The sequence below is a fragment of the Grammomys surdaster genome, unplaced genomic scaffold (assembly GCF_004785775.1).
Source record: "Grammomys surdaster isolate TR1022 unplaced genomic scaffold, NIH_TR_1.0 166, whole genome shotgun sequence".
NCBI classification, from domain to species: Eukaryota; Metazoa; Chordata; class Mammalia; order Rodentia; family Muridae; genus Grammomys; species Grammomys surdaster.
The window spans coordinates 12,700,366-12,727,780 of NW_021604614.1; the positions used below are offsets into that span (position 1 = coordinate 12,700,366).

General features: G+C 43.7%; 1 protein-coding gene across 1 annotated transcript; it reads left to right on the forward strand.

The window, feature by feature from the left end:
- The first annotated feature begins 82 nt into the window (after positions 1-82).
- Positions 83-22,760, forward strand: Zcchc8 (zinc finger CCHC-type containing 8). The gene is made up of 14 exons (XM_028766089.1): positions 83-367; positions 1,553-1,595; positions 4,522-4,596; positions 7,233-7,338; positions 7,835-7,912; positions 12,633-12,736; positions 12,860-12,925; positions 13,488-13,548; positions 13,999-14,141; positions 14,742-14,884; positions 17,952-18,070; positions 19,872-19,958; positions 20,340-20,457; positions 21,385-22,760. Exons 1-14 carry the CDS (start codon positions 160-162, stop codon positions 22,155-22,157), a joined length of 2,124 nt encoding a protein of 707 aa, XP_028621922.1. The 5' UTR covers positions 83-159; the 3' UTR covers positions 22,158-22,760.
- Positions 22,761-27,415: the final 4,655 nt, after the last annotated feature.

A 27,415-nucleotide genomic window follows, 5' to 3' on the forward strand; every position in this document is an offset into this window, starting at 1 on the left:
AGGCATGAGGGAGGCCTTGGCATTCTGGGAGTTGTAGTCTCCGGCCAGATCCCGCCCCCAGACGGCTTTGGAGGCCTGTGTGTGGAGAAAGCCTCCGGGGAGAGCCGTGCTGCCCTACAACCTTCGCCCCCTGCCCTCAAATCTTTCCCACAATCCAAAATGGCGGCCGTTGTGGATTTTGGCGACCTGGAGCTATTCGAGGCGTTTGACCCTCAAGAGGAGTCGACCCCGAAGCCCGTTCACACCCGCTTCAAGGACGACGAGGAGGAAGAGGACGACGACGAGGATGAGAATGGGGTGGGCGACGCGGAGCTGCAGGAGCAGCTTCGGCGCTGTGAGGAAACCATCGAGCAGCTCCGCGCCGAGAATATCCTTCCGGCTTGTTGGGCCCTGTCACTTGCCACTTGTGGTCCGTGTGGCGGCGGGCGGGGCGCGGCGGAAATTCTAAGTCATTTCTAAGCATTCTAAGTCATTTCTCCCGCGGCCCGGCGGGTTGGCGGGCGGGAGTCTCGGTCCGGTTGCAGAAGCTGCGACCGCGGCCCGCGCGCAAACCGTCCCTTGTGAGAATCCTCCTGTGCGGACCACCCTGGCCCCTCAACTCAGAGCGGCTCTGTTACATTGCAAACACTTCTCTCCCGGTCTTTGAGGTCCCGGTGTTTTCTTTCTTGGCGTGCCAAGCTCAAGTAGAGACTAGTCGTGGTGTTAGTTTGTGTGTTTGAAGATGCGTGTATCGCAGCGGTGGCATGGGATGTTTGTGGACGGGCAAAAGTTAAGAGTGCCCACTGTGATGCAGAATCGGGGGCCTTAAAAGAATTCGCATGCAGAGAGACTTGGTTAATTGTCGAGATAGTTTTAATTTCTTGAGCTAACTTGCATCGCAGTGTTCTGGGAAAAACGCGCCAAATTTCTCTTTGACTTTATAAACACGATTGTAATTATGTTAATTTCCGTTCTTAGGTAGTTTTGGTTCAGGTAACCTTTTTTTTTTTTTTTAACTTTCCTCTTAAAACTTATACTGAACCCTGACAATGGTTGATACGTCAACTTTTGAAGTTAAAGTCTGATTTTTTTTCATAATATTTTCCGTAACACTTTATTATGAAAACTTATAAAATACTAGAGAGTTGAAAGGATTGTGCATTTAATATCCATAGGTGTTCTCTCAAATTCTTGTTAACATTTTGCTATATTGCCTTTATCATTTATCATTATGCTTTGACATGGAAATTTTTCTTAATTGACTGCTTCATCTTGTTCCCGGAACACCGCTGTCTAACCGGATTTTTTGGTTAATCTCTTGAACTGTTTCTGAACTTCAGGGTCATGTCTTAGAATATATGTTCAAAGGGATGAAAACCGTTATTTAATGTTTAGGTTCAGTTGTCCTACCCTCGGTAAAACATGTACCCAGTGTGTTTCCCTCAAAATACTTACAGGTCCTCCCTTTACATTTATGACATTTGGATAACAAAAGTGAAAGTTTTAGTGGTTGAATTTTATGTCCTGCATAGTTGTATTTCCTGAGGACTGATATTCCTTAACCAGTAATAACATCAAGAACTTAAAAGAAAATTGAACATTCTGACAAGACCCAGGTATGAGATCTTGAAATTACACAAGATGCCCCTTTGCTGTTCATCTTGTTAATCACAGCATCTTTGGGAAAAAAAAAAAAAAGTTTGTGGGGTTTTTGTTATCATCGTTAATTCAGAATGCTATGAAGAATTCAGTAACGGTTCTTTATTGTTGACTTAAGAGTATAAAGGAATTCTGGTAAGTGGGTTAAACATTTAAACACACTTAATAGATGTTTTTCCTGAATCCAGAAATTTTTGCTTGACTGTTCAGAGAAGTAAGTTAGACCCAGCTGTTCATATTTAACACGTTTCTGATAAGTTTACAGTTAGGTTAGCTGATGGTTTCTTTACAGCTATTAATATAACTGTTTATTGGTGGTAGCTGGTTGGGTTTTTGGAGGTTTTTTTGTTTTGTTTTTTAGTGGGGGCAGGGGTGGGTTTACTGAAACAGTGTTTCTCACCTTGTAACCCAAACTAGCCTGGAATTCACTGTATAGTTTACACTAGCCTTAACCTTATTATTGGTCCTTGTTTGTCCACCTTGAAAGTGCTGAGAGCAACCACGCTAGCATTAAATATTTTTATTACACACTTTTAAAATACTCATTAAATGTTGTACAATTACAGACAATGCAAGGTATAGCATTTTTTGTTTTGTTGAGACAAGTCTCTTTGTAGCCTAAGCTGGTCTCCGGTTACAGTGTAGCTGAAGACCTTGAACTGCTGATCCTCCTGCCTCCCCTTCCCTAGTACTGGCATTACACCTTGGGGCCAAGTCTGGCAAGGCACAGCACTTTAGAACAGGTAATGAGCTTGAGAAAGTACAGAATAGAGGCATGTATTCAGACATCTGGTCACAACAGTCACACTAATGCTGGCGTCTCCTGTGATAGGAATTTAGCAAGTCACTAAATTAGTTTTTTATTTATTTTACTTTTTTGAGTCAGGATTTTACTTTGTAGCCTTGAACTCCAAGTCTTTGCATGAAACTCACTTTATATATACCAGGCTGGTCTCAGACCCAGCTGCCTCTTCTGAGTGCTGGGATTAAAAACAGGTGCAACCTCTGCAGGCCTCTAGTACTGTACTAATTTACGTAGAGCAGTTGCTTCTTAACTTTTTTTTTCCTTTCCTCTTCTCTCCTTCCTTCCCTCCCTCCCTCCTTCCCTTCTTTTCTCCCTTCCTCCCTGTCTTCTTTGTTTCAGCAGGGTCTGTATGGTTCAGGCTGCTCTCAAGCTGCCTTCTGCCTTAACTTCCCAAGGGCCGGTGTTCCAGATAGGAGTCATGTTCAGTTGAAATAGTTTCAGGCTTTGGAACTGGGAAGTTTTCTTGTTTGTTTATGTACTGGCTAGGTTGTGACCAAAATTTCAGGGTCTCATGTATCCCTTAGCAGTCCTGGAACTCATTGTGTAGCTCTGAGGATCTTGAACTTGGAATCTTTGTAAGTCTTGGTATTACAGGCATGCATGCTAGGCAAGTTTACTCTCAGCTGAGCCACTTTGTCAGCTGAGTTCAGGCTTAGCCAGAGCTAACTCTGGCCTATACATACGGTCACCTGCTTGGGAGCAGTACTGCCTGGAACTCCCATGTTTTGTGAATCTTGGATTGTAATAATTAAAGCTGTTTGCTTTGGCCTCCAGGAGTCTATAATAAAATAAAAATTCACATATTTATGAAGTGTTTAGTTTTCCTTTATACTTCCAAACCAAATATACTTGGAAATGGTTAGAAATATATCCGTGTAACCTGCTTGCTTATACTCTTCCCCTAGTCTCCTAATTTGTAAGGAGACCATTAATTAGAGAAATTTTGTTAAAAACCAAAAGATTAACCTATGGGGTGTGTGTGTCTGTGTGTGTGCATATGTGTGAATGTTTGAAAAAAAATTTTTTTTTTTTTTTGTTTTTTTTTTTTTTGTTTTTCGAGACAGGGTTTCTCTGTGTAGCCCTGGCTGTCCTGGAACTCACTCTGTAGACCAGGCTGGCCTCGAACTCAGAAATCCACCTGCCTCTGCCTCCCAAGTGCTGGGATTAAAGGCGTGTGCCACCACCGCCCGGCGAAAAAAAATTTTTAATGTTGGAGGGGATTTCTGGGCCAGATGTGGTGGTGCAGCCTGTTAGTGACCACTTGGGAAACAGAGGCAGTAAGATCCCTGTGATTTCAAAGCCAAGCCTTGTCTACATCGTGAATGTCAGGGCTACATAGTGAAACCCTGGAGAGAGAGAGAGAGAGAAGGGGGGAGAGGGAGGGAGGGAGGGGGGGAAGGAGATTGAGGTTGTAGGACTTGAGATAGATGACTGGTTAAAGTGTTTGCTGTAAAGCCTGAGTTTGTGATCCCATCACCCATGTAAAATGGTGCCAAAATTGACATCTGTGATCCCAGTACTGCAGAGGCAGAGGGAAGTCCTGAAGCTAAAGATCTAGCCAATCAGCAAGCATCAGATTCAGTAAGCAACCCTGTTTTAAAAAACAGAAAGACGCCTTGACTTTCCCTTCTGGCCTCTGACCTACATATGTACTTACACAGACACTGAATGCAACCCAACACGATCCCACTAAAGACAGTAGAATGGGTAGAAACTGGATCTTTTGTGCTTCTTGTGGTCAACCGGTTGTTTGTTTTGCTAGAGTTGGAAGCTGAGGCCCTTTTCCTGTGCCGAGCAAGCTCTGCACCACAGGCTGCATCTCCAGGCCTCTTGGGCTTATTCATAAAATATTGTATGATCTTTAGTGCTGAAGAGTTACAGACGTTGGGTTTGTGTGGTAGTGTGACCTGTGAGCCCAGGACTGGGGAGGCTGAGGTAGAAGAGTCCCGAGCATGAGGCAAGCTAAGGTGATTAAGACTTTGTCTCAGTGAAGAATAATTGCAGCCACACTCAAGTTCTTCTAAGAGCTGTGTGTGCACTTTACCGTCCTCTAAGACTATGTTTAACTTCTGTTCTAGTGGCATACTGGTGAGCAATACTAAGCTAGATGGACCATTGTTACAAATCCTGTTTATGAACAATGCTATCTCAAAGTAAGTAGTTTTTCTGTTTCTTAAATATGAGTTCATGTGTTCTAGGAAACTGAATTCTGTAAATATGCTATTTTGCCTCATCTTTATTCTTTCTCTTTTTAAATGTATATGATTGCTTTGCCTGCAAGGATTTATGTGCATGCTTATATGTATGCTTGGTGCCTGTGGAGGCCAGAAGAAGGCATCAGATTCCCCAAAGCTGCCATTACAGATGGGTGTACATATTTATTTGTCTGTTAGGAATTGAACCTCGGTCCTCTGGAAGAGCAACCAATGCTGTTAACCACCGAGCCATCTCTCCAGCCCCTATTTTCTTTTTTTTTTTTTTTAAGATTTATTTATTTTATGCACATAAGTACACTGTAGCTGTCTTCAGACACAACAGAAGAGGGCATCAGACCCCATCACAGATGGTTGTGAGCCACCATGAGGTTGCTGGGAATTGAACTCAAGACCTCTGGGAGGGCAGTCAGTGCTCTTATCCCCTGAGCCATCTCTCCAGCCCTTCTTCTTTTTTTTTAAACTACATTTTATTTATTGCATGCTTTTATGTGAGTAGGTACTCATGCACCATGGTGCAGGTAGGTGGTCAAAGGACAGCTTGTAGGAGTCAGTTCTTTGCTTCCTTATGCAGGTTCAGGGACTTGAACTCAGGTGATCAGACTTGGCCTCAGGCACCTTAACCCACTAAGCCATCTCAGGGACTCGCCCTTATTTTTATTATTTAAGTTGTTTTTGAGTTCAAGTATATGAGAGCATGGTTTTGAGCAAGAGTGTGAGTTAAAGACCTGAATCTGAGTCTGGATTCTGACATCTGTGAACTGGTTAAACTCAAGGTATCTGTTAGTTTTTCTCACTGGAAGCCAGTGTGTGCTAATAGTAAATACCTCTCCCATTCTTAAATGGCACCTCTGAGAATCCAGGAAGTAGCACCTCATAAGAATACTACCACCGGGGCTGGAGAGATGGCTCAGTGGTTAAGAGCACTGGCTGCACTTCCAGAGGTCCTGAGTTCAAATCCCAGCAACCACATGGTGGCTCACAACCATCTGTAATGAGATCTGATGCCCTCTTCTGGTGTGTCTGAAGACAGCTACAGTGTATTCATATATAATAAATAAATCTTAAAAAAAAAAAAAAAAGAATACTACCACCATAGAAGCAAGGTTAGTTGTTCCTGCTCTCATGTATGGATGTTTTCCCACACTGGCTGTCCCGTAGTGATTTTTGGTCAGTAGCAGAACTTGACTCCCACAAGCCTATGGCGTGCCTGAGTGGAGGCCTCAGTGCCCTTCTACAGCGGCCTGCCCTCCTGAGTCACTTGTTCCTATTATTGTCCAGTGCACGCGCTGCAGACAAGAAGATAAAGGAGTAGGGTCCAGGCCCGTCACCGGCTTTAGTCCAGAAGTAGAGCCCAAGGCTTCGGGAACTAGGAGTAGCTGGATGGTGAGTGCAGTAGGGGCATGATGCAGGCACCCCTGGATGTGGGTCCTGCGGTCCCCTAGATTAGAAAGGTATTAATGATTTTAATTAGCTTTTAATAGTCTAACTTCAGTACCATTCATCTGCTACTTTGCTTGCAGAATGTTAGAATGCTACAGCTAGAAAACTTCTGAGAGGCTAGGTCTGTCTGAAGTACCCTGGCTGTCTCATTCTAACATAGACAAACCAGGTTTCTGTTTGTACCTCCTGAAGGGAGCACTCCAGAATGTCTGTCCGATCAGTGTGATTCTTGACCTAGACAGCTAGACAAAGTAGACAGTTCTCATTTTTCTTCCTTCCTCTTTTATTTTATGCTAATGTATTTTGGTTGGCCTTTTCTAGTTTTTGAGTGAAATGTGGATTTTCTTGTATGTGCGTTGAAAATCTAGAAGAAGGATATGGAGGACGCCCCTCTATACAGAAACAGGAGAAAGCAGGAATGGGCTTTTCATCATGTAACGCTTTTGCTGGGTTTTCTTGTCTGTTTTTTTGTTTTCTGGAACAGGATTTCTCATGGTAGTCCTGGCTGGCCTGAAATTTGTAGTTGTCCTTCCACGTCTGCCTGGCTGCCAGATGCTGGGATTATAGGCCTACACCACTGTGCCAGGCTTTCTGTTTGGTTTTTGAGCCATTTGCATCTAGCACCTATTTTTTGTTTTTGTTTTTCGAGACAGGGTTTCTCTGTGTAGTCCTGGCTGTCCTGGAACTCACTCTGTAGACCAGGCTGGCCTCTGCCTCCCAAGTGCTAGGATTAAAGGCGTGCGCCACCACCGCCCGGCTCTAGCACCCATTAAAAATTAAGTATATGACAGCCAAAGCTACACAGAGAAATCCTGTCTGGAAAAACCAAACCCACCAAACAAAAGTATAGGAGATTTATAAATAAAATGTACTTACTCTCACAAGTGTTTGACTAAGGTTCTATGCCAGACACCAGTAGATTATCATACTTACCTATCAGTGCTACAGTGGGAGATAGTGTTTCTAAGGAGTAGCATTCTGGGTTACAAAGTCACATTAGGAAATGTGACAAACATGAAAAACAAAAAATAAAGTTCGGCTGTGAGTTCTTACAGTGATGCACAGGACCTGAGTCTCCTGAAGTCTCACCCTGTCCAGGTTCTAACGGTCTGTCCGTCTGCCCTCTCCTGCAGGCAATACCACCAAGAAATCGAGGAGTTTGTATCAAACTTAGTAAAACGATTTGAGGAACAGAAAAAAAATGACGTGGAAAAGACATCCTTCAGCCTTTTACCCCAGGTATTTTAAGCTTGAGCCTCAGTGCTAAGTGGCTATGCTTTTTGCTGCCAGCTGCTGTTACACTAGACATTTCCTTGGATCAGAACCAAAATGGTGAAGGTCATGTGCTGGCTTCCTTCTCCAAGTCTGACCAGTGCTGCTACCTGGTTGGGATTGTCGCTGGTGTGCTGCCTTGCCTGGATTTCGTGTTATTTTTGATTTAATGAACATTTTAAAATGTTTTAATGGTTTGAGGTCTATGAGGTTATCAGTATTGACTAGTAATGTTAGATTACACACCTTTTTAGTCTCCCTGGGGCTGTTTTCAAGTCTGCCTTGCTATTTGATTAAGTATTGGATAGTCCATAAATAACCCTGTCTTAGCTTTGAAACTTATGACAAAATGTCCTGTTTATGTATGTTGTTAGGTGAAGGAGCCATGTTGAGGCACCTCATGTTTGAAAGTCAAAAGGTATTCCTCTTGTGACTCTTTGTAATGCCTGTTTCTTGGTCTTAGCCATCCAGTGTTATGTTGGAAGAGGACCATAAAGTGGAAGAATCATGTGCCATTAAAAACAACAAGGAAGCTTTTAGTGTAAGTTTGGACTCTTTCTTTTGAACTCTGCAGATGTATGGTTCCTGTGTGTTTTCAGTTGGGTGGTGTAAAGATAGGCGATGTCATCACATTTCTGTAAAGCAGGAGTGTTGTTGTCATCCTCTAGTGTCACTACTCTAGTGTGACTGCTGTGCTCTGTCCTGGTACACTTTGTTTGCAAGAGTTTGTGTTGGTCCTGACCAGCCTCTTCATGTTTTTCTTGAAAACTTTGACTAGGCTTGTAAAACTTACATACAGAGGAAGCGGCAAGAAGTAGCTGATGTAGCGTGGCATGTTAGAGACCTCAGATGCCAGGACGCCTGATTAGTGGGTAAAAGGAAGTTTAACAGGGAGAACCTATATTTAGGCCTTCCAGTTCCTTTGTAAAATTTGTTAGTATCAAACCATTTTTGCAACATATTCTCAAAGGATGACTGGTTTTTCTGCTTATAGAAATGTATATCCCTCTGATAATGTACCCCAATTTTACAGACACGGGGATGCAGAGATGCTGAAGAGCCACAAATCTGATGAAAAGACTTAGAGGGATGTTGCATCTCAGCAAATTTGGTTGTAGTTGTTAGTATCATGCTTTATAGCATCCCTGGCAAAATAGGATTAGTGATGGAATTGAATACAGGAGGTACTTTTGAAAAGGAGGTACTTTTCAGCTCAGAGTCAGAGACCTAGGCTGGAAGTTGGCCTTGATGGCTTACACTTGTAGTCTTAGCTCCCTCAGCTCCTGGAGGCAAAGGCAGAGAGGTAAAGGAAAAGGCTAGGCTGGACTTACAGCTTAGTCTCGGGGTGCTTATCTAGCATGTGTGAGTTACTAGCTATATCACCATTCTCTTCCTCCTCCTCTTCTTCCTCCTCTTCCTCTTTTTCCTCTTCTTTCTCTTCCTCTTTTTCTCCTTCCTTCTTCCTCTTCCTCCTCTTCATCTTCCTCTTTTTCCCTTTCTTCTTCCTCTTCCTCTTCCAGAGAGAGCTTAGCAGTCGAGCATGTGCCACTGGTGTAGAAGATCTAGTTCGATTCCCTGCTCTTACACTGGGCACCTTACAACCTCATAAAATTCCAGCTTCAGGGAATTCAATGCCTTTGGCGTACCCAAAGGCTGGCACTCCATGCCCATACCCACACACACATACAGATAGACAGACAGACACACACAAACACACACACATGCACCATAATTAAAAGCAAAATAATTCTCTAAAAAAATCAGAAAAAATTTGCACCAGGTGGTAATGGTGCACATCTTTAATCCCAGGACTTAGGAGGCAAAGGCAGATACATCTCTTACTTCAAGCACAGCCAGGGCTATGTGAAGAAACCTTCTCTAGGGATGGAGAGATGGCTCAGTGGTTAAGAGCACTGACTGCTTGCTCTTCCAGAGGTCCTGAGTTCAATTTCCAGCAACCACATGGTGGCTCTATAATGCAATCTGATGCCCTCTTCTGGTGAGTCTGAAGACAGTGGCAGAATACTCACATAAATAAAATAAATAATTCTTTAAAAAAAAAAAATGAAAGAAAAAATGAAACTTTGTGTAGAAAAACAAAAAAAAAAATCAGAAATTTGCATCAGAGAAGGAAAAAAGTTCATGTTATTTGAAGAAAATAAAAATTAGGGATGCTATCAAGAATATTTTAAAGTTTTCTATTTTTTATTTTTTTTTTTTTTGGTTTGGTTTTTTCTTCTTAATTTTTAAATGTATTTGTATGCATGCATGTGAATGTCAGAGGATTGTTTGCTGGAGTTGGTGCTTATCCTTCTACCCCGTGGGTCCTGAATGTGGTCTTCCAGCTGTCAGGAGTGTAGCATCTGAGCCATCTCAACGGTGCAAATTGTTTTGTGAGACAAGGACTCACTCTGTTGTCCAGGCTACCTTTAGACTCATAGAAATTCTCCTGCCTCAACTTCTGAAGTATTAAATTTACCACATTTAGTTTTAAGTTGTTTTTTTTTTTTTTTTTTTTTTGAGACAGGGTTTCTTTGTGAAGCCTTGGCTATACTAGAACTCATTTTGTAGATCAGGCTGGCCTCGAGCCCACAGAGTTCCACCTGCCTCTACCTCCTGAGTGCTGAGATTAAAGGCATGAGCCAACACTTCGTAGCTAAGGTTTTTTTTTTTTTTAATTTGACTAGGTAACATTCATTTCTCTTCCATCTCAAAGGCTATAGGATTAAAGTACTGCTTTGTTTTAAGTGAGAGCTTTACAGTTATCACTTTAGTCCTTTAGACATTCTGGTGTTTTCTGAATGCTGCTTTGTGCCAGGAACAGAGAGAGGTTAAAGAGACAGCAATGAAAAGAAAGGGTCGGGGCCAGCTCTTGTTCAATGAGCCGTTCAGTGAATGAAGGTTGACCTCCTAAGAAAAGTAAGGTTAAGATACAGGCCATTATGTGCTTGCCTATAACACGAGCCCCTGGGTTCGATTCTCTAGGAGAGACAGAAGAGAGAAAGTGAGAGTTTGTGTCTGTGCGTTCGCATGTGCACACATGCACATGAGAAGCTAGCTACATGGGAGGCTGGGACAGGAAGGTTGAAAGTTTAAGGCCTACCTGGGCTACAGAGTGATCCACGAGTAGCCTGGATAGTTTAGTGAAATTCTGTGTCAAAATAAGGAAAGAAGTAAGTTCAGTGCTGGAGCACTTACTTGCCCTAAATTAGAAACAAACTCTAATATAGATAGCCCTAAATTCAGTACCCAGAACAATTTGGGTGGCAGGAGGAAAGTGACATGGTACTGGGTGTGGGTGGTTTGTATAGTGAGTTGTTGGTGACTGCCTTTGTGGGCCATGATCTGGATGAATAGAGGGAGAATGTGAGGGTGTATTCTGAGCAAAGAGTGCTCAATAAATAGAAAAGGGAAGAAGATACCAGCAGCCAGTATTCAGCCAAGTACTGGGCTATCACTTGAGCTGGTCAGGTCAGACTGACAGAGACGCAGTTCTTGCCATTGTACTCAGAAGGAAACATTGACAGCTCAGAGACTCACCAGTAGGTGACAGAGCAGTTGATCTACATCCTGACGAAAACTTCAGATCATAGTCTATAAGCCATTTAAGGGTCATAAGTAAAAATGTGACATGCTGTGTCTTAATTGAAAGAACCAGGTTCCTTCTAGAAAGTAGTTGTCCCCTGGGAGGGTCTGCAGTCAGTTAGAAAGCTGGTGTGTTAACCTCAGACAAGGGAAAGCAGTAACAGACCAGCGTGGTAGTGGTGTGTGGCTGAGACCTGGATATACTTGCAATAAGGCTAATCTAATGTGTTCATGAATTGGATGTAGAATAAGGAACCCCTGAAAGAATAGTCAAAAGAGGTCAGGGCTTGGCCAGGGAGAGTGGGGGAGAGGCAGGATTGGAGGGGGCTGGGAATTGCTGTGGTTTTTTTTTTGTTGTTGTTGTTGTTGTTTTTGTTTTTAAATTTACTCATCTATTGGGTTTTATTGTTGTTATTTTAAAGACAGGGTCTTGCTGTGTATCCCAAGCTGGCCTCGAACTGTGGTCCTCCTGTCTCAGCCTCTCAAGTGTTGGGATTGCAGTCAGGTGTCGCCATACCCAGGTTCCAGTGCCATTTTAAATAGGTGAGTTTGAGACACCTTACATTTCTAGAAAGAGGTGTCATGTAAGCCTTTGACTATCCAAAACTGGAGCTCAGGGACTCACCTTTGTGGGGTCATCAGCACAGAAATTACATCTCATATCCTAGGTGTGGGTGAATCAGGTACGAAGGGAGAGTGGAGAGAAGGCTGACTGACCAGCCATACGGCAGCTAATCCAGAGACGAGGGAGAGATGAGAGAGACCTTGGCAGCACAAACAGGTTCCATCTGTAGAGCAGACCTGAGAGTAGCATCCTGAGTGCCTTGTAAGAGTGGAGGATGATTCTGGGAGAAAGGAAGAGTCAGCTGTGTAGTGCTTGCTGCTTGGTTGAGAGATGAAGATTGGCAGATGCCCTAAGAATTCAGCTGCAGAGTCTTACTTAGCTTCTTCATCAAGCAGCTAGTGTAGTGGTCAGAATGAAGCACTATTGGGAATGTTCTAGAGAAGCTGATAATGTCACAATAACTATCCAAATACAACGTGTGAACCTTATCGAGTCCTGAATGGGGCCAGCACTAAAAAGCGTCGTGGAGGTAAAGAAGCTTGAGTGTAGAGTTGCTGTGAGTGACGCCTGGGAGTTAGAGCTGGTGCCCGGGGAATGGAAGGGAGGGTAAGTGTCACTTTGTCTGCGTGCATGCGTGTGTGCATGTGTGCGTGCATGCGTGCACATACATGAAGAGAGTTGTGCACGGAAAAATTTCAGACTGTTCTTATTCAGGTACAGGGTGCATGAAAATTCATTGTATTGTGTTCTCAACCTGTCTGTATGAAATGGCTACAAAAACTTGGTAGTAGACCAAGTCAATGGAACCAAGGAACCAGAAAGATAAAAGCAGGCTGTGGTGGTCTTGCTGCAGACATAGAAGGTACTGGAGGGACCTATGTCGGGCTGCGGTGTGAGCAGCACGCTCTATAGTACTGATGGGTCTGTGACAGCTCAGGGGTCATTTATTTGCACATCAGAGTCCAGCTGATGTTTAGGGCTCTATTTCTCCCAGCCTCATCTAGAGTCAAACTTAATGGGTAATCATAAACTTACATTATCGTAGACTTACGTTACTTACTGTCTTTTTTTTCTGCTTAAATAGCGATATTTTTTGACTTGTTTTCTGCAGGTTGTAGGAAGTGTCCTGTATTTTACTAATTTTTGCCTTGATAAATTGGGGCAACCGCTACTAAATGAAAACCCTCAGCTTACGGAAGGATGGGAAATACCCAAGTATCCTACATAGTGAATGAAGATCTTTTATACATCTTGCCACTAAGTTCACCTTTAAAAAAAAAAAAAGCTTACCAAATTTTGCAGACTATGATAACTATTCCTTAATAAAATTCACTAAAGGTACCAGCAAGTCTTCAGCCACATTGTTTCTCTAGAAGGGCAAGAAATGCAAGTAAAGGCAAAAAGGTTCGTGTGGGGGTGTTGTCTTGTTTTACTCTTTGTTTTCCAATACCAGAATCTCTTTATCAGCTCTTAAAAGTTAATATTCTTTATAGCTGGTTTGATAAGAATTTCACACTGAACTAGAATCCTGATATCTGGAGATATGTGTTTAATGTTTAAATTGATCATCCATTTCTTGGAATTCAGGCCCAGGGCCTGGGAGGGTGGAAAGAAGTCATTATTGCTATCAGTGTGGTTACTGTCTTAGAACCATCTACCTTCTTCCCGTTAACTGAAGGAGAGGATGCTCTGTTTGCTTTGGTTCTTCTGTTATTAATCACTGAACAAGTTGAGAGGTAACATATGAGCTGGAGCAGGCCAGTTCTTGGCTTAAAGACTACAAGTGCTGCTTATGTAATTGAGTACAAGACACATCGCTGTGCTCGGCAATGCAGATCCAGTGCCTCGCCTGCTGCTGTCTCTGGCACTCCACTGGCATCTAGAATGTACTGATGTGCTCTTCTGTTGTCATTTCCATCATGAAAATCTTTGGATTTCTGTTCTGTTTTGTGTTCTGACCTAATAGGCCAAAGCCTCACTGCTTCAACTGTGGTTCTGAAGAGCATCAGATGAAGGAGTGCCCAATGGTAAATCTTCATAAGCAGGATGTTACTGAACAAAAGCTATGGCAATTTTGTGTGCATGTGTGGCTCTGGGTAATGTGCATGGACTTCCTGTGCTACATTCATTTGTGCTTTAATGTTTTTCAAGTTCGAGTTTATATTTAAGACATTGGATTTTTTTTTTTAAAGAAAATAACATATTCTGTATTTGAGGTGAATGGAGTTAATTTTTAGACATATTTTAAAAAGTTAAAATGTAAGTTCTCATAACATTAAAATAATAAAAATTAAAGTGACTGTTTCTTCTTGCTTGCTTTTCAAAAAATGTCTGCCCACTTTTGTGTGTATAATATACATTAAAGTAGAACAATCTATTTTATGCTTTATATTTTAAAAAGTGAGCATTCTTAGTAAGTTTCTGAGATACTTTTAAATTTCTTGATACCATTCTTTTCAAACATTATTATGATTTAGCCTCGGAATGCTGCTCGAATAAGTGAGAAAAGGAAGGAGTATATGGATGCCTGTGGTGAGGCCAACAGTCAGAGTTTTCAGCAGCGGTATCATGCAGAAGAAGTAGAAGAAAGATTTGGAAGATTCAAGCCGGGAGTTATTAGGTACCACTGTTATTTTACCATGGAGTGTCATTTTTAATTTCTCAGTATTGGTATAACATGTATAACATGCCTGTACAGAATACATCCATTTATTCCAACCCACCTATCAAAGGCTTGCCATGTGCTTAGTATGTATAATAACTTCATGCTTTGTAATGCTATGTGATATGGAACAGAAATGTTTTAGCTAGACATGGTGGTTCATGCCTGTGATACCAGTACCTGGGTGGTTGAGGCAGGACAGACCCATAAAGTGAGCCTGGGCTACAGAGTGAGAGCCCTGTCTTAAGGAAATTATGGGGCAGGAGCGAAGGCTTGGAAGTTAAGAGCGCTGGCTGCTCTTCCAGAGGACCCAGGTTGGATTCCTAGCGCACACAGGATGACTCAGAACCATATCTGTAACTCCAGTTCTCACGGATCTGATGCTTCTTCTGCCCTCCATGGGCACCAGGCGTGCATGTGTTGGACAGGCATGCATGCAGACACAAACACTCACATGAAAATGATACTAAATCTTTAGAAAAACAAAGATGCCAAAATGTTTTCATGCAAATAGAAATCCCTCATCTGTCCTCCTCTTTATTCTTATTTTTTACTTAGTGAGGAACTTCAAGATGCACTGGGTGTGACAGACAAGAGTCTTCCCCCTTTCATCTACCGGATGCGCCAGCTGGGCTACCCACCAGGCTGGCTCAAGGAGGCTGAATTGGAGAATTCAGGGCTTGCACTCTATGATGGGAATGGTATGGTATTTTAGGACAGAGAAGTCAGCTTCCAGGTCCCTGTCTTCCCCTCCTGTCTCCTTTGTGTCATGCCTTCTCCCCTTCTTCCCCTCCTGTCTCCGTTGTGTCATGCCTTCTCCCCTTCTTCCCCTCCTGTCTCCGTTGTGTCATGCCTTCTCCCCCTGCCCCCGACCCCCCGTTAATTAAGATTATTAGCCAGGCCTCTAATCCAGCAGTCAAGAGGGACAAGTAGGTTAATCTCAGTGTTTGAAGCCAGCTTGGTCTCTAGCAAAACCGTGTCTAATGACAGGAATGGGTGGCCTGTTTAATGTGTTTTGAGGTAACTAAAAACATGATGACATTTTGTGTTTTACAAGGAAGGAACTAAAGCTTTATTGGACATAGGGAATTAATCAGGTAGTTTAGCTGAATATTATCCTGGCATTCGGGAGGCTGAGGTAGGAAGGTTGATAGTTTTGAGGCCAGCCTGCCTAATCTACATAGTAAGACCCAATCTTTAGAAAAAATAAAAGAAGAAATAGTATCAGGTAGGGGTAGGGAGGTGGCTTTGCGGGTGAAGGTGGTTGCTATGCAAACTTGACAGTGAGAAGGAAAGAAGTGTTATGACAGAGTTGTCCTTTGACCTGCACACATGTGTCAGGGTACACCTACACACCCACATCATGCACTTGAAATAATTTTTTTTTTTTTTTTTTTTTTTTTTTTTGGTTTGGTTTGGTTTTTCGAGACAGGGTTTCTCTATGTAGCCCTGGCTATCCTGGAACTCACTCTGTAGACCAGGCTAGCCTCGAACTCTGGAACTCAGAAATCCACTTGCCCCTGCCTCCCAAGTCCTGGGATTAAAGGCGTGCGCCACCACCGCCCGGCAATAATTTTTTTTCAAAGATTTATTTTTATTTATATGATATACAGATGGTTGTGAGCCACCATGTGGTTGCTGGGATTTGAACTCAGGACCTCCGGAAGAGCAGTCAGTGCTCTTAACTGCTGAGCCATTTCTCCAGCCTGGCTCACAACCTCTGTAATAGGATCTGATGCCCTCTTCTGGTATGTCTGAAGAGAGAGAGAGAGGGAGAGGGAAGGGGGTAGAGGGGTAGGGGAGGAGAGGATGGACAGACAGACACCTTTAATCCCGGCACTAGAAGGCAGAAGTGGGCAAATCTCTGAGTTCGAGGTTAGCATCCTGGTGTACAAAGTGAGTTCAGAATAGCCAGGGCTACATAGAGAAACTGTGGCTGGAAAAAACAAAACCAGAGAGACAGAGAGAAAGGAGAGAAAAAGAAGTACCAAACTGTTATCTCGGCTTGGTCTATGACCACCACAGCCAGAGCAGGAGCCCTTCAGATAGTCCTGAGAAGCTTTTAACCTTCTTCGTAATAGGAACATAGACCTATCAATGGCAAGAGACAGGTGGCGCTTCCACAGTGATATGGGAAGCAGAAACAAAGAGAATTGATTGACCAGGTATAGCTACTTGACACAAATAACATAAGGCCATGCTTGCCTCAAAAGCAAAGAGGCCAGAGAAATGGCTCGGTGGAAACAGGCACTACCTATCTTGCCTGGTGGTTCTCAGGATCCACGTGATAGATGGAGAGACCTAACTGCAGATTATTCACTGACTTCCACATACACATACCACGGCACAGACATTTACAGACATTTACATTTACTGAGACAGATGCAGACACAGCTAACCATTAAATTGAGGTCAGGAACCACTGTGGAAGAGTTTAAGGAAGGACTGAAGGAACTCAAGGGGCTCACAACCCTATAGGAATAACAGTGTCAACTCACCCAGACCCCTCAGAGCTCTCAGAGACTAAGCCACCAGCCAAGGAGCATATATGGAGCAGTCTATGCCCCTGGGCACATGGATAGAGGTGGACTGCTTTATCTGGCCTCAGTGGGAGAGAAAGGGCTTAATCCTGTGGAAACTGGATAACTGGATGCCCTGGGGAAAAGGAATGCTGGCAGAAGGGGTGGGGGTGGATGGGTGGGTGAACACCCTCAGGGGAGGGAGGAGGGAAGGACTGGAGGATGGGATGATGAACTCAGGTAGGGGGGGAACAAGAATCGGGGACAACTTGTAGAATGTAAATAAATAAAATAATTAAAAGAAATTAGATGGGGCTGGAGAGATGGCTCAGTGGTTAAGAGCACCGACTGCTCTTCCAGAGGTTCTGAGTTCAATTCCCAGCAACCACATGGTGGCTCACAACCATCTGTAATGGGATCTGACACCCTCTTCTGGTGCGTCTGAAGACAACTACAGTGTACTCATACACATAAAATACATAAATAAATCTTTAAAAAAAAAAAAAAAAAAAAAAAAAAAAAGAAATTAGATGGTCTAAGGGGATGGTGTCTTATAAAGCCACTATAGCCGGGCGGTGGTGGCACACGCCTTTAATCCCAGCACTTGGGAGGCAGAGGCAGGCGGATTTCTGAGTTCGAGGCCAGCCTGGTCTACAGAGTGAGTTCCAGGACAGCCAGGGCTACACAGAGAAACTCTGTCTCAAAAAAACAAAAAAAAAAAAAAAAAAAAAAGCCACTGTAGCTATCCCTGCAAGATCCCTCTGTACAGTGGCTTGGGCACTCCTACAAAGCTCTTTCCAAAGCTGAGTATGTCTAAAGTTTAAAATTTTTCATAATAAAAGAATTTCATTTTGTTTTGTTTTTCAAGACAGAGTTCCTCTGTGTAGTTCTGGTTGTCCAGGCACTTGCTACATAAACCAGGCTGGCCTCCAGCTCACCTGCCTCTGCCTTCCAACCACCCAGCTAGATCTTTTTTATTCTTTTGAGACAGTCTGTGTTCCAGGCTGGTCTGGAACTTGCTGTGAGTTGAAGCTGGCCTTCAACTCCTGCCTGAGCCCCCTAAACATTGGGATCATAGATCATGATGCTCACAGCTTGTTTAAAAGTTGTAATGGTTCAGGAAAATGATAATTAGTCATTCCCATACTAATTCTGATGTAGTATTTCAGCACTTTCCCTATATGGGTTGAGTTGGGGAGGGACATATTTAGTGTCTAGCCATGTTAACATATTCTCTGACTTCTAATAGATGACGCTGATGGGGAAACAGAAACTGGAGAAATACAGAATAAAAATGTCACTTATGATCTCTCAAAGTTGGTAAACTATCCAGGTTTTAATATATCTACTCCCAGAGGTATTCCAGATGTAAGTATACGTTTCAAAATTTTCCTTCTGAAATGTGATAATTATATTAAAGATTGTTAATTATTTTTTTGTTTGTTTGTTTGTTTGGTTGGTTTTTGGAGACAGGGTTTCTCCGTGTAGCCCTGACTGTCCTGGAACTCACTCTGTAGACCAGGCTAGTATCGAACTCTCAAACTCAGAAATCCGCCTGCCTCTGCCTCCCAAGTGCTGGGATTAAAGGCGTGCGCCACCACCGCCCGGCAAGATTGTTAATTATATTAAAGCTTATTACATAAAGAAGTGAGTGAATTTATAGCTAGACATGATAGCACACATGTGTAATATCACTTGAGAAATGGAGGCAAAATGGAGTGAGCTTTTAGTGACGTGTTTCGGCTTTTCATTTGTGAGACAGATCTTATGTTGCCCAGATGCCAGGATTACAGGTGTGCATGCACATACAACTGCATCCAACTCTGATGTGGGTTCTGGAAGCCAGACTTGGGGTCTCGGCTTGTGTGCTGCACCAGATTACCTCTCCTATATGGAACGTTTTAAATTCTTTTTTTTTGAGAACAGGGTTCTATGTGTAACAGCCAGCTATCCTGGAACTCACTCTGTAGATCAGGCTGGCCTTGAACTCACAGAGATCTGCCCACGTTTGCCTCCCTAGCATATATTTTTCAGTACTAGGAATTGAACTCAGAATCTATTCTTTTCTAGTGCTGAACTGTTACTGAGCTATATCCCAACTCTAGTTCCTCTTATTAACTAGAGTATTAAATGCAGGACTACTGTATATGTCAAAGTTGGGGGCTTTCTGCAACATCCTAAGCAAAAGCTAAGGAGCAGAAGTCTGTGTGTTAGGCTCTACGATCCTAAAACTGCCTCAGCAACCTCAGGTGGAATCAATCTGAGCCTCAGCAGATGACTCCTAAAGTGCCGCATTGTGTGGTAGTGTGAGCCTTTAATAATTTCCATGATTACAGGTCAGCCAGAGCAACATGAGAGACATAAAAAAGAAAAGAAACAAGCCGGGCGGTGGTGGCGCACGCCTTTAATCCCAGCACTTGGGAGGCAGAGGCAGGCGGATTTCTGATTCGAGGCCAGCCTGGTCTACAGAGTGAGTTCCAGGACAGTCAGGACTATACAGAGAAACCCTGTCTCAAAAAACAAAAAACAAAAAAAAAAAAAAAAAAATATACTGCTAACACTGTTAACATTTTTGGAGTAGTCTTTTAGGTAGTCTTATAAGTTGTACAAGTGTTTATATAAATAAAATTCTCTCCTTAACCTGACTAGATGCTGTGGGGCTCTTCCACCTGTTTTCCTTGGCTTTTCTCCTTTTGGTAAATTTCTTTCTGTGAGGGGCTTTTCACACTCGCTGCTGTGTGCCGTCCAGCTTTCATTCATTTTCAGTTTTAAACAGCGAGCTGCTTTGGTAGTGTTGACAAGTTTGGGTTTTGGTACTTTTGTTTGAGATGTTGTTTGATATAGTGATGCTCCTTCTGACTCTGGGATCCAAGAGTGTGCCATTGAGTCTAGTTTTAGAGTTCCCATTACCGTTTTCTAGTTTGCATACAAAATAATGGGCTTCATTGTGACATTTCTGGGTTTTTTTTGGGGGGGGGAGTGTTATTGGTGTTTTGTTTTGAATTGGCGTCTTCTACTGTAGCATAGAAAAACCTTGAAGTCACTGTGTAGCCCAGTCTTTTCTGGGATGTGCAGCAACCTTTACGTCTCATCCTCCTGAGTGCTAGGATGAAAATCTCAAAAAGATGAAACTTTCCAAACCCACTAATCCTTGTTTCTTCCACATCAGGAATGGAGAATGTTCGGTTCCATACCAATGCAGGCGTGTCAACAGAAGGATGTGTTTGCCAGTTACCTTAATTCTAACATCCAGTCGGTAAATTGATTTGTGTGTGTGTGTGTGTGTGTGTGTGTGTGTGTGTGTGTGTGTGTGTGGTGTGTGTGTATGATGTTGGGAATTGAACCTAGGACTTCAGATACACTTAGGAACATCACTACGTCAAGCAAGCACTTACCATTGAACTGTATATTCATTCCTAGCCTCAGAACTTAGATTTTAAGGGTGTAGTTGGTAAACGTCTGTAGTGGAGAGATTTTATGGCTCATTGCTGTTCTTTTTTGGTTTAAATTATCAATATTGGTACCTGATGAATCAAGAGGCAAATGGCAATTGTTTGGCTCTAGGGTGGTTTAGGTATGGGCTAGAGGTTCTCTGTCTGCCCTGTCTAACTTGTGTTCTTACTGGTTACTCTATTAGCCGAGCATGAGGTCTAGCAGCAAGCGGTCTTCCTCCCAGTCCAGCCCTAACAGTCCAAAGAAGCAGCGGAAGGAAGGCAGCTCAGCAGCCTCCCCTGCTGACATGGAGCTTGACTCAGGTAAGTTTGTGGTGTGGGTTTCCTGTGGCTCGCCTGTATCCTCCTGGGTCTGTGAGGACGACGAGGCTCCTGCATACTTAGCTCCCCAATCCTTAGCTGTCAGAGCATTTCCATTGTTGCTGATAAAACCTGAATTGGAAGCTACACTTGGTGGAAGAGGCAGAGGGGCCAGCTAGCCAAGTTCCTGAATTTGGCAGGCTCAGGTGTCCACAGTGTCACAGCTTGTCTGGCTCCTCTGGCATTACTCTGGACAAGCAGCAACTGGGCATGCACACTTTTGGGAGCTCCAGTTTCAAGAACAGTTGAGCCTCTGGGCAGGTATCTTTGTAGCATATTGGTACTAGAACTCAGTTACCTCCCAGGGCTGTGTACTCTTGAAAACTTAAATTGGGCAAATTCTTGCCCTCTGACACACTTTTTTTATCCTTTTATCCCTCCATATCTTCCCATGGAGCCTGTGGTCAACCAGGATCATGGTGGTCCTGACAGGAGAATCCAGTTTCCACCTTTCGGAGCGCAGTGTCTAGGATTAGGGAAAAAGAAAGCGGACTCCTCAGTTAAGAGCAGGCTTCTTCTTTTCTGGAGCCTTCCTAGGACGACTCCTATCTTCATGACTTGTGTTTCCTCTATCTGAAACTACATACAGTTCAGGGTAGCTTTCCCAAGGGTTTGATTCACATTCCTTAGCACCAGGATCCAGGCATGGTCATGGGATCTGAAAGTCTGCTGTTTTCCCTTTTCCTGGTTTTTGAGACTGTAGCCCAGGCTGACCATCTGAGCGCTGGCATTTACAGGCATTGGCCGCCATATCTAACCCTTTTCTGCCTTCTCAAAGATGGGTGTTTATGGTCATTCTGTCTTTGGTTACTCCCAAGTTCCAATAATAAGTTTGTATGGAATGCTGTGAATGTGTCTTTCCTGTTTCAGATGTAGAGATTCCACCTGGTTCTCAGAGCAGCAGAGCATTTCAGTTTCAGCCACCATTGCCTCCTGGCACACCTCCTCCACTGCCACAGGGGACACCTCCACCTCTCTTCACTCCTCCACTCCCTAAGGGAACCCCACCACTGACTCCCAGTGACTCACCCCAGACCCGACCCACAGCCTCGGCCATGGATGAGGATGCCCTGACACTGGAGGAGCTTGAAGAACAACAGAGGCAGATCTGGGCAGCTCTCCAGCAGGCTGAGGGAGCTAACAGTGATTCTGATGTTCCTGTAGACACACCTTTAACTGGGAATTCAGTGGCGTCCTCCCCTTGTCCAAATGAGTTTGACCTCCCTGTCCCAGAAGGAAAGGCTCTGGAAAAGCCAGTGCTGGCTGAGCCCCAGGGGCCAGCTGCTTCTGTAGACACAGCTGGACCTGAGCCTTCCTGCAGCTCAGCAGCAGGGGCAGCGGTGCTCTCTCAGAGAGAAGAGGAAGTGGCTGCAGAGGGGGACCCTGGAGATGCTCTTGTTGACAATGGCAGTGTGTTGAACATGAGCAACGGAGGCAGCCAGCAGCTCCAGCATCTGGACACCCGGCCTCAGCCGGCCTCTAAAACCCATAGCCCGGTACCTGACATGAGCAAGTTTGCCACTGGAATAACGCCCTTTGAATTTGAGAACATGGCTGAATCCACTGGAATGTACCTCAGGATAAGAAACCTGTTAAAGAATTCACCTCGAAATCAGCAGAAAAACAAAAAGACTTCCGAGTGAGCCCTTGCGGTTGCCCTGACTGCCAGGTGCTCTGCAGCTCTGCATTGTCCCTTCAGACTGAGACCAGGTGACCCATTTGTCCTTCCCACCTTTCAGAATCTGCCCATGATATAATTGTGATCTCAGCTCAAGCCTGTTTTACATAATGAAAGACTGGGCGTGTGAGTTTGTTCTTTTGTTCTCACTGACAACAGCCCAGGGTCTGTGTGTGTGAGGTGGTTCAGAGATGCTTGGTCTGGGTTATACTATTTTTGGATCGTGAGTGTCTGTCAAGAGTGAAGTTTTTTTTTTTTTTAACTGTCTTTTGTAAATTGTTTTCCCTTTCTACATTTTGCTATTATCCTATATATATAAGCTTAATATATCACTTTTTAAAAGAAAAGTCTAACAATTTTAAATTCACACTTCAATTTCAACAACCAAATGAGGATAATCAGGGATGAGCAGCTTTATCCTGCTTGGGGGTATTTTTGTAAGATTTTCATGCATGAATTTTAATAACACTTTTACTTTTTTGTAATTTAATTATTCAAATATGCTTCCAATAAAGGTGTGCTCACCTTTGTGTACAGAGGTTTAATAAATTAGTTTTCTTACACATGAGCCAAGACTTTGGGTAGATATGACTCACAGTTAAAGCTGTTCTTTTAAACTTGGTGAGAATTATGGTTGAGAAGAAACTGCATGTTTGGCTGCTGTGAATGGATTCCAGCCTTACGTGTAATAATATAGAAACAAAATGGTTTAATTACTTTGGGAAAAAAGTGGAGGTCAGTTAACCTTTGTACACAGTAATATTGTGGATTCCAGCTGGAAGATAGACAGGTGTGTACTGAGTGTGACTGTCTTACGCTAGCTGGAGCCTGGTCTGGTTCTCTGGCTGGGCGCTCTTAAGTCCCTGCCAGGTCAAGTTCTGGAACACTTGGAGATCTTGAATTACCACTCAGGTAGTGTTAAGCTGCCCCCAAGCCAACAGAGGGCGCAAAAGGGGATCAATCGGTCCAGATTTAAGTGACAGTTTAAGAACTCAGTGGTCAGATTTACTGACTTATAGACAGTAAAGGGAAGGACGTGATCACAAGAAAGGGAGGATAAGGCCACGCTAGGATAAAATGTTAAGTGCTTGGAGCTTCTCTGTCACCTGAGTTTTCAGTGCATTCTGGGTTTGCATGACACTGTCACCTGCAAAAGTGGCAGCCTTTCTAGCAGGCCTGCCACAAGGAAGGGAAGACACGGAGGCCTAGAGAAGACAAGGGGCCCTGTCAACATTAAACATGCTTTCTTCTCTCTCAGTGTTTTTTCTTCTGAGATAGGATATTGCTGTGTAGCCTAGGCTGGCCTTATTCAGTCTTCCTGATACTACCTACTGCTGAGATTACAGGCAAGATGACATGGTTCTTTTTAAAAAACATTTATGTACGGGGGTGGAGGGTGTTCCTTGGCATGGATATGGATGTTGGAAGACAATGTGTGGGGTCCATGTTCTGTTCTCTCATCAACGTGTCTCCTCATCGAGCACCCTTACCCAGAGAGCCAGCTCACCAGCCTGAAGATGGCATTGAACTTCCTGATTCCGGATTACAGGTGTGCCCTACCATTCCCAATGGCTAAGGATCCAACCCAGAGCACTGTATGTGTGCCAGGCCAGCACTTCCAGCTACACTGCTTCCCGGGCCCCAGTGATACGACTCTGGAAAGGTCAAACTGCCACTAGAGGCTTAGCTGATTTGTAAATCAGAAGTTATTGTTTAGCCCTCTCTGTTGGCTTAAGCCTGGAATCTTAGCACTTGGGAAGCAGGCTGGAGGGTCAGGATCGGCCTTGGTTCTATGGAAAGTTCAGTTAGACTGAGCTGCATGAGATACTGCTTGGGGGGGGGGGAACATTTTCCTTTAAATATTGTATTGCTGGTATCTGCTGAATATTGAAATAATTATTTCCAGCACATACATACTCTGTTAAGGTATAGATTATACCATTATTCCTTTATTGGGTAGGTATTGCCTCATCTTTTTTTGTTTTTTGTTTTTTTTTTTTTTAAATAAATGTCTAAGACATAGATGCCTAATTGTAAATAAATTGACATCACTTGCCTCTGTATCCAAGTTCCTTTTTTTAATATTTATTTTTTTATGTTTTTAATTGTGTGTATATATGTGTAAGTTCAGGTGCCCTCGAAGCCAAGAAGAAGGCATTGGATCCTCCAGAGCTGGAGTTGCATGCAAGTGGTTGTTAAATTGATGGTGCTGGGAACCAAATCTGGGTCCTCCTTGAAAGCAGCAAATTTAACGGCTCAAGCCATCTCTCCAGCCCTGAATCTGAAATTTTATCCACTGCCCTGTTTTCCTGTGAGAAACTCTACAAAAGTATTGGTCTCTCAGGAACTGGGATCCTCTTTTTTATTTAATTACTTAGGGATGGAATTTTAGCTGAGTGGTAGCTTACCTGACATGTATGAATGAGGTCCTAGGTTTGATCCCCAGGACCAGGAAGAAAGCCAATTGACAGTTAGCCACGGGGGCACATGTGCAGTAAATAGACGGAAGGAAGTGATGCGCTGAGAGTGATGGTTCCTGCTTGTTATCTCATCACTGGGAGACTGAGGGGGAAGACAAGTGGTACGCAGGCCTGTATCAGGAAGAGGATAGATGTTAGAAGTCTCCCTTTCGCTGGGCGGTGGTGGTGCACGCCTTTAATCCCAGCACTTGGGAGGCAGAGGCAGGCGGATTTCTGAGTTCGAGGCCAGCCTGGTCTACAGAATGAGTTCCAGGACAGCCATGGCTATACAGAGAAACCCTGTCTTGAAAAACCAAAAAAAAAAAAAAAAAAGTCACCCTTTCCTTTGAAGGAGCTGCTGTGCTTCGTGGGTCTCAGCCCAAAGCAGCAGATGGCAAGGGGCGATCACAGAAGCCTAGAGAAGACAGGTGGCTTAACTACCGATGGGAGGCTAGAGCCGGCTAGCAAGAGAAAACCCCTGAACCAGTCCTCAAAGCAGGAAGGAGGATGTTACAGAACAAATGTACATTGAAAGAAATGAGAGGAGCCACCAAGATGGCTCAGTGGATAAAGGCACGTGTCACCATTGCTGAAGCTGGAGTTCGGTCCCCGGGATTCACATGCTGGGAAGAGAAAAAAAACAAGCTGGACTCTGACCTTCCCGTGCACGCTGTGCCGCCTGTACACACAATAAAGAAAGCATTTTTAAAGAAACGTAGGCTGCTGTGTGTGGGTCTTAGGAAGAGAAAGGTTGAAGAGGAGGGATTGTTTAGACTTGTCATTGCTGTGACCGGTCTCCAGGTGTGGGCAAGTGAGGTAATACCCAAACATTCCCAGGTAGATGTTGGAGCAGGGTGGGGATCTGTTTGTCGTGTGAAATGTGCCACGGGTTGCTACAACAAGGCCAGCTCTCATTTTCTTGAGCAAGTAAGTGGAAAGAAGATGCTGGCTTGACTTTAAACCAAAAGATCTGCCTTTACTTTCTTAAAAAAACTTGTGCCACGGTACCATGGATTCCCTCCTGCATGGCTGGACTTTCCAGTTCTTTGCTAGAGCTCGTGGATCCTGGGTACTGAACTTAGTTATCCACTTTGCTTTACATTTCAAATGTTATTTCCCTTCTCAGTTTCACCTCTGCAAGACCCTGTTTCCTAAACCCCCCCCCCCCCGCTTCTATAAGGGTGCTCCTGGCTTCTTTTAAATTCACATTTTTATTATGTGTGTGTACATGCAAATATCACAGTGCACATGTGGACAGCTTGTGGGAGTCATTTCTCTATCATGTGGGACCTGGGGATGGAACATGGGTCATCGTTTTTGGCAACAACCTTTATCCACTGAGTCTCATTTGATTTTTACTCCCTGTCTTGCAGTTTAAAGATTACCATGAGCAGACAAACCTAACAAGAGTGTTGTAACAATTTTTAGTGCCCAAGCAGCTTTTAAGGTATGATTCATTCTCTGAGGTTACAATGCCTTCAGAGACAGTCTTTGTTTTCAATTTCTAGACTTAGGAAAATCCCTAATCCTTCAATCTTGTCACAGTACAGATCACTTCAGACTGTTAGGAATACATGATTTTGGTAAAAGAAAGTGGTTCACATCTATAATCCAAGCCTGGGATTTAAAGAAACAGACACAGACCATATGTTCCTGGATTACTAATAACATTTTGTAATTCGGTAGAAATACCTTCAGGTCTGGGAATGGAACTTAGGTGGCAGAATGCTTACCCAGCATGCATAGGGCCCAACTCCAGTACCTTAATCAACGTGGTGGTGTATGCCCACAATCCCAGCACTCAAAGGTAGAGACAGGAGAATTAGAAGACCGAAGTCATCCTCAGCTACATAACAACTTTTAAAGCCAGCCTAGAATACACAAGACTCTGTCTCAAAAATAAAATTATTACTCAATTTAAGAAAAGGGGTGGGGATAGAAAAAAAAGAAGAGGGCCAGAGAGATGGCTCAGTGATTAAACATGCTTGCCACCAAGCCTGACAACCTGAGTTCTCTTGTTTTTTGTTTTGTTTTGGTTTTTGTTTTGTTTTGTTTTGTTTTTTTCCAGACAGGGTTTCTCTGTATAGTCCTGGCTGTCCTGGAACTCACTGTGTAGACCAGGCTGGCCTCGAACTCAGAAATCTACCTGCCTCTGCCTCCCAAGTGGTGGGATTAAAGGCGTGCGCCACCACCGCCTGGCAGACAACCTGAGTTCTATTCTCAGGACCCACATGCTAGAAAAGAGAACCCTTCGAGCATGGTAGTGTATGCCTTTAACCCCAGCACTGGGGAGGCAAGGCTGGGTGATCTCTGTGAGTTGAAGGCCAGCTTGGTCCACATTACAAATTCCAGGCTAGCCAGAGCTACATACCAAGACAGTCTCTCAAAAGACCCATATATATTAACATATAACATGTATGTGCAATCTCAGTCCTTTTACTGGATCTTAAGCCACGGGAAATGGATCTTTAAAACAAAACTGCCAATGATTGTATATTTGGAATGTTGTAACCCAAGGAGGGGCTGCAAAGAGCTGGAGGCTTTATCCAGCTCTCTGTCGGGGCTCTCAGCTGACACCAGTCCTCTGCAGGGTGACCTCAGAACACAATGACTTCTCCATTTCAGTCACAGAGGCTTGGGTATTAGTCAGAACTGAGAATGACAAATGAAACTGGATCCAGACAGGCTGTGGGACTCCACCCAAGGCAAACTTCTCACGGACTCAGGAGTTCCCTCCTCTTCCACACTGGGCCTTTAAAACAAT

What these genes read in the sequence shown, in the direction of transcription:
- Zcchc8 (XM_028766089.1), top strand. Translation starts at nt 160, where the DNA reads ATGGCGGCCGTTGTGGATTTTGGCGACCTGGAGCTATTCGAGGCGTTT. An exon ending in ATGCAAGTAAAGGCAAAAAG is followed by an intron (nt 12,926 to 13,487) that starts GTTCGTGTGGGG and finishes CTGACCTAATAG; the next exon opens with GCCAAAGCCTCACTGCTTCA. An exon ending in AGATGAAGGAGTGCCCAATG is followed by an intron (nt 13,549 to 13,998) that starts GTAAATCTTCAT and finishes ATTATGATTTAG; the next exon opens with CCTCGGAATGCTGCTCGAAT.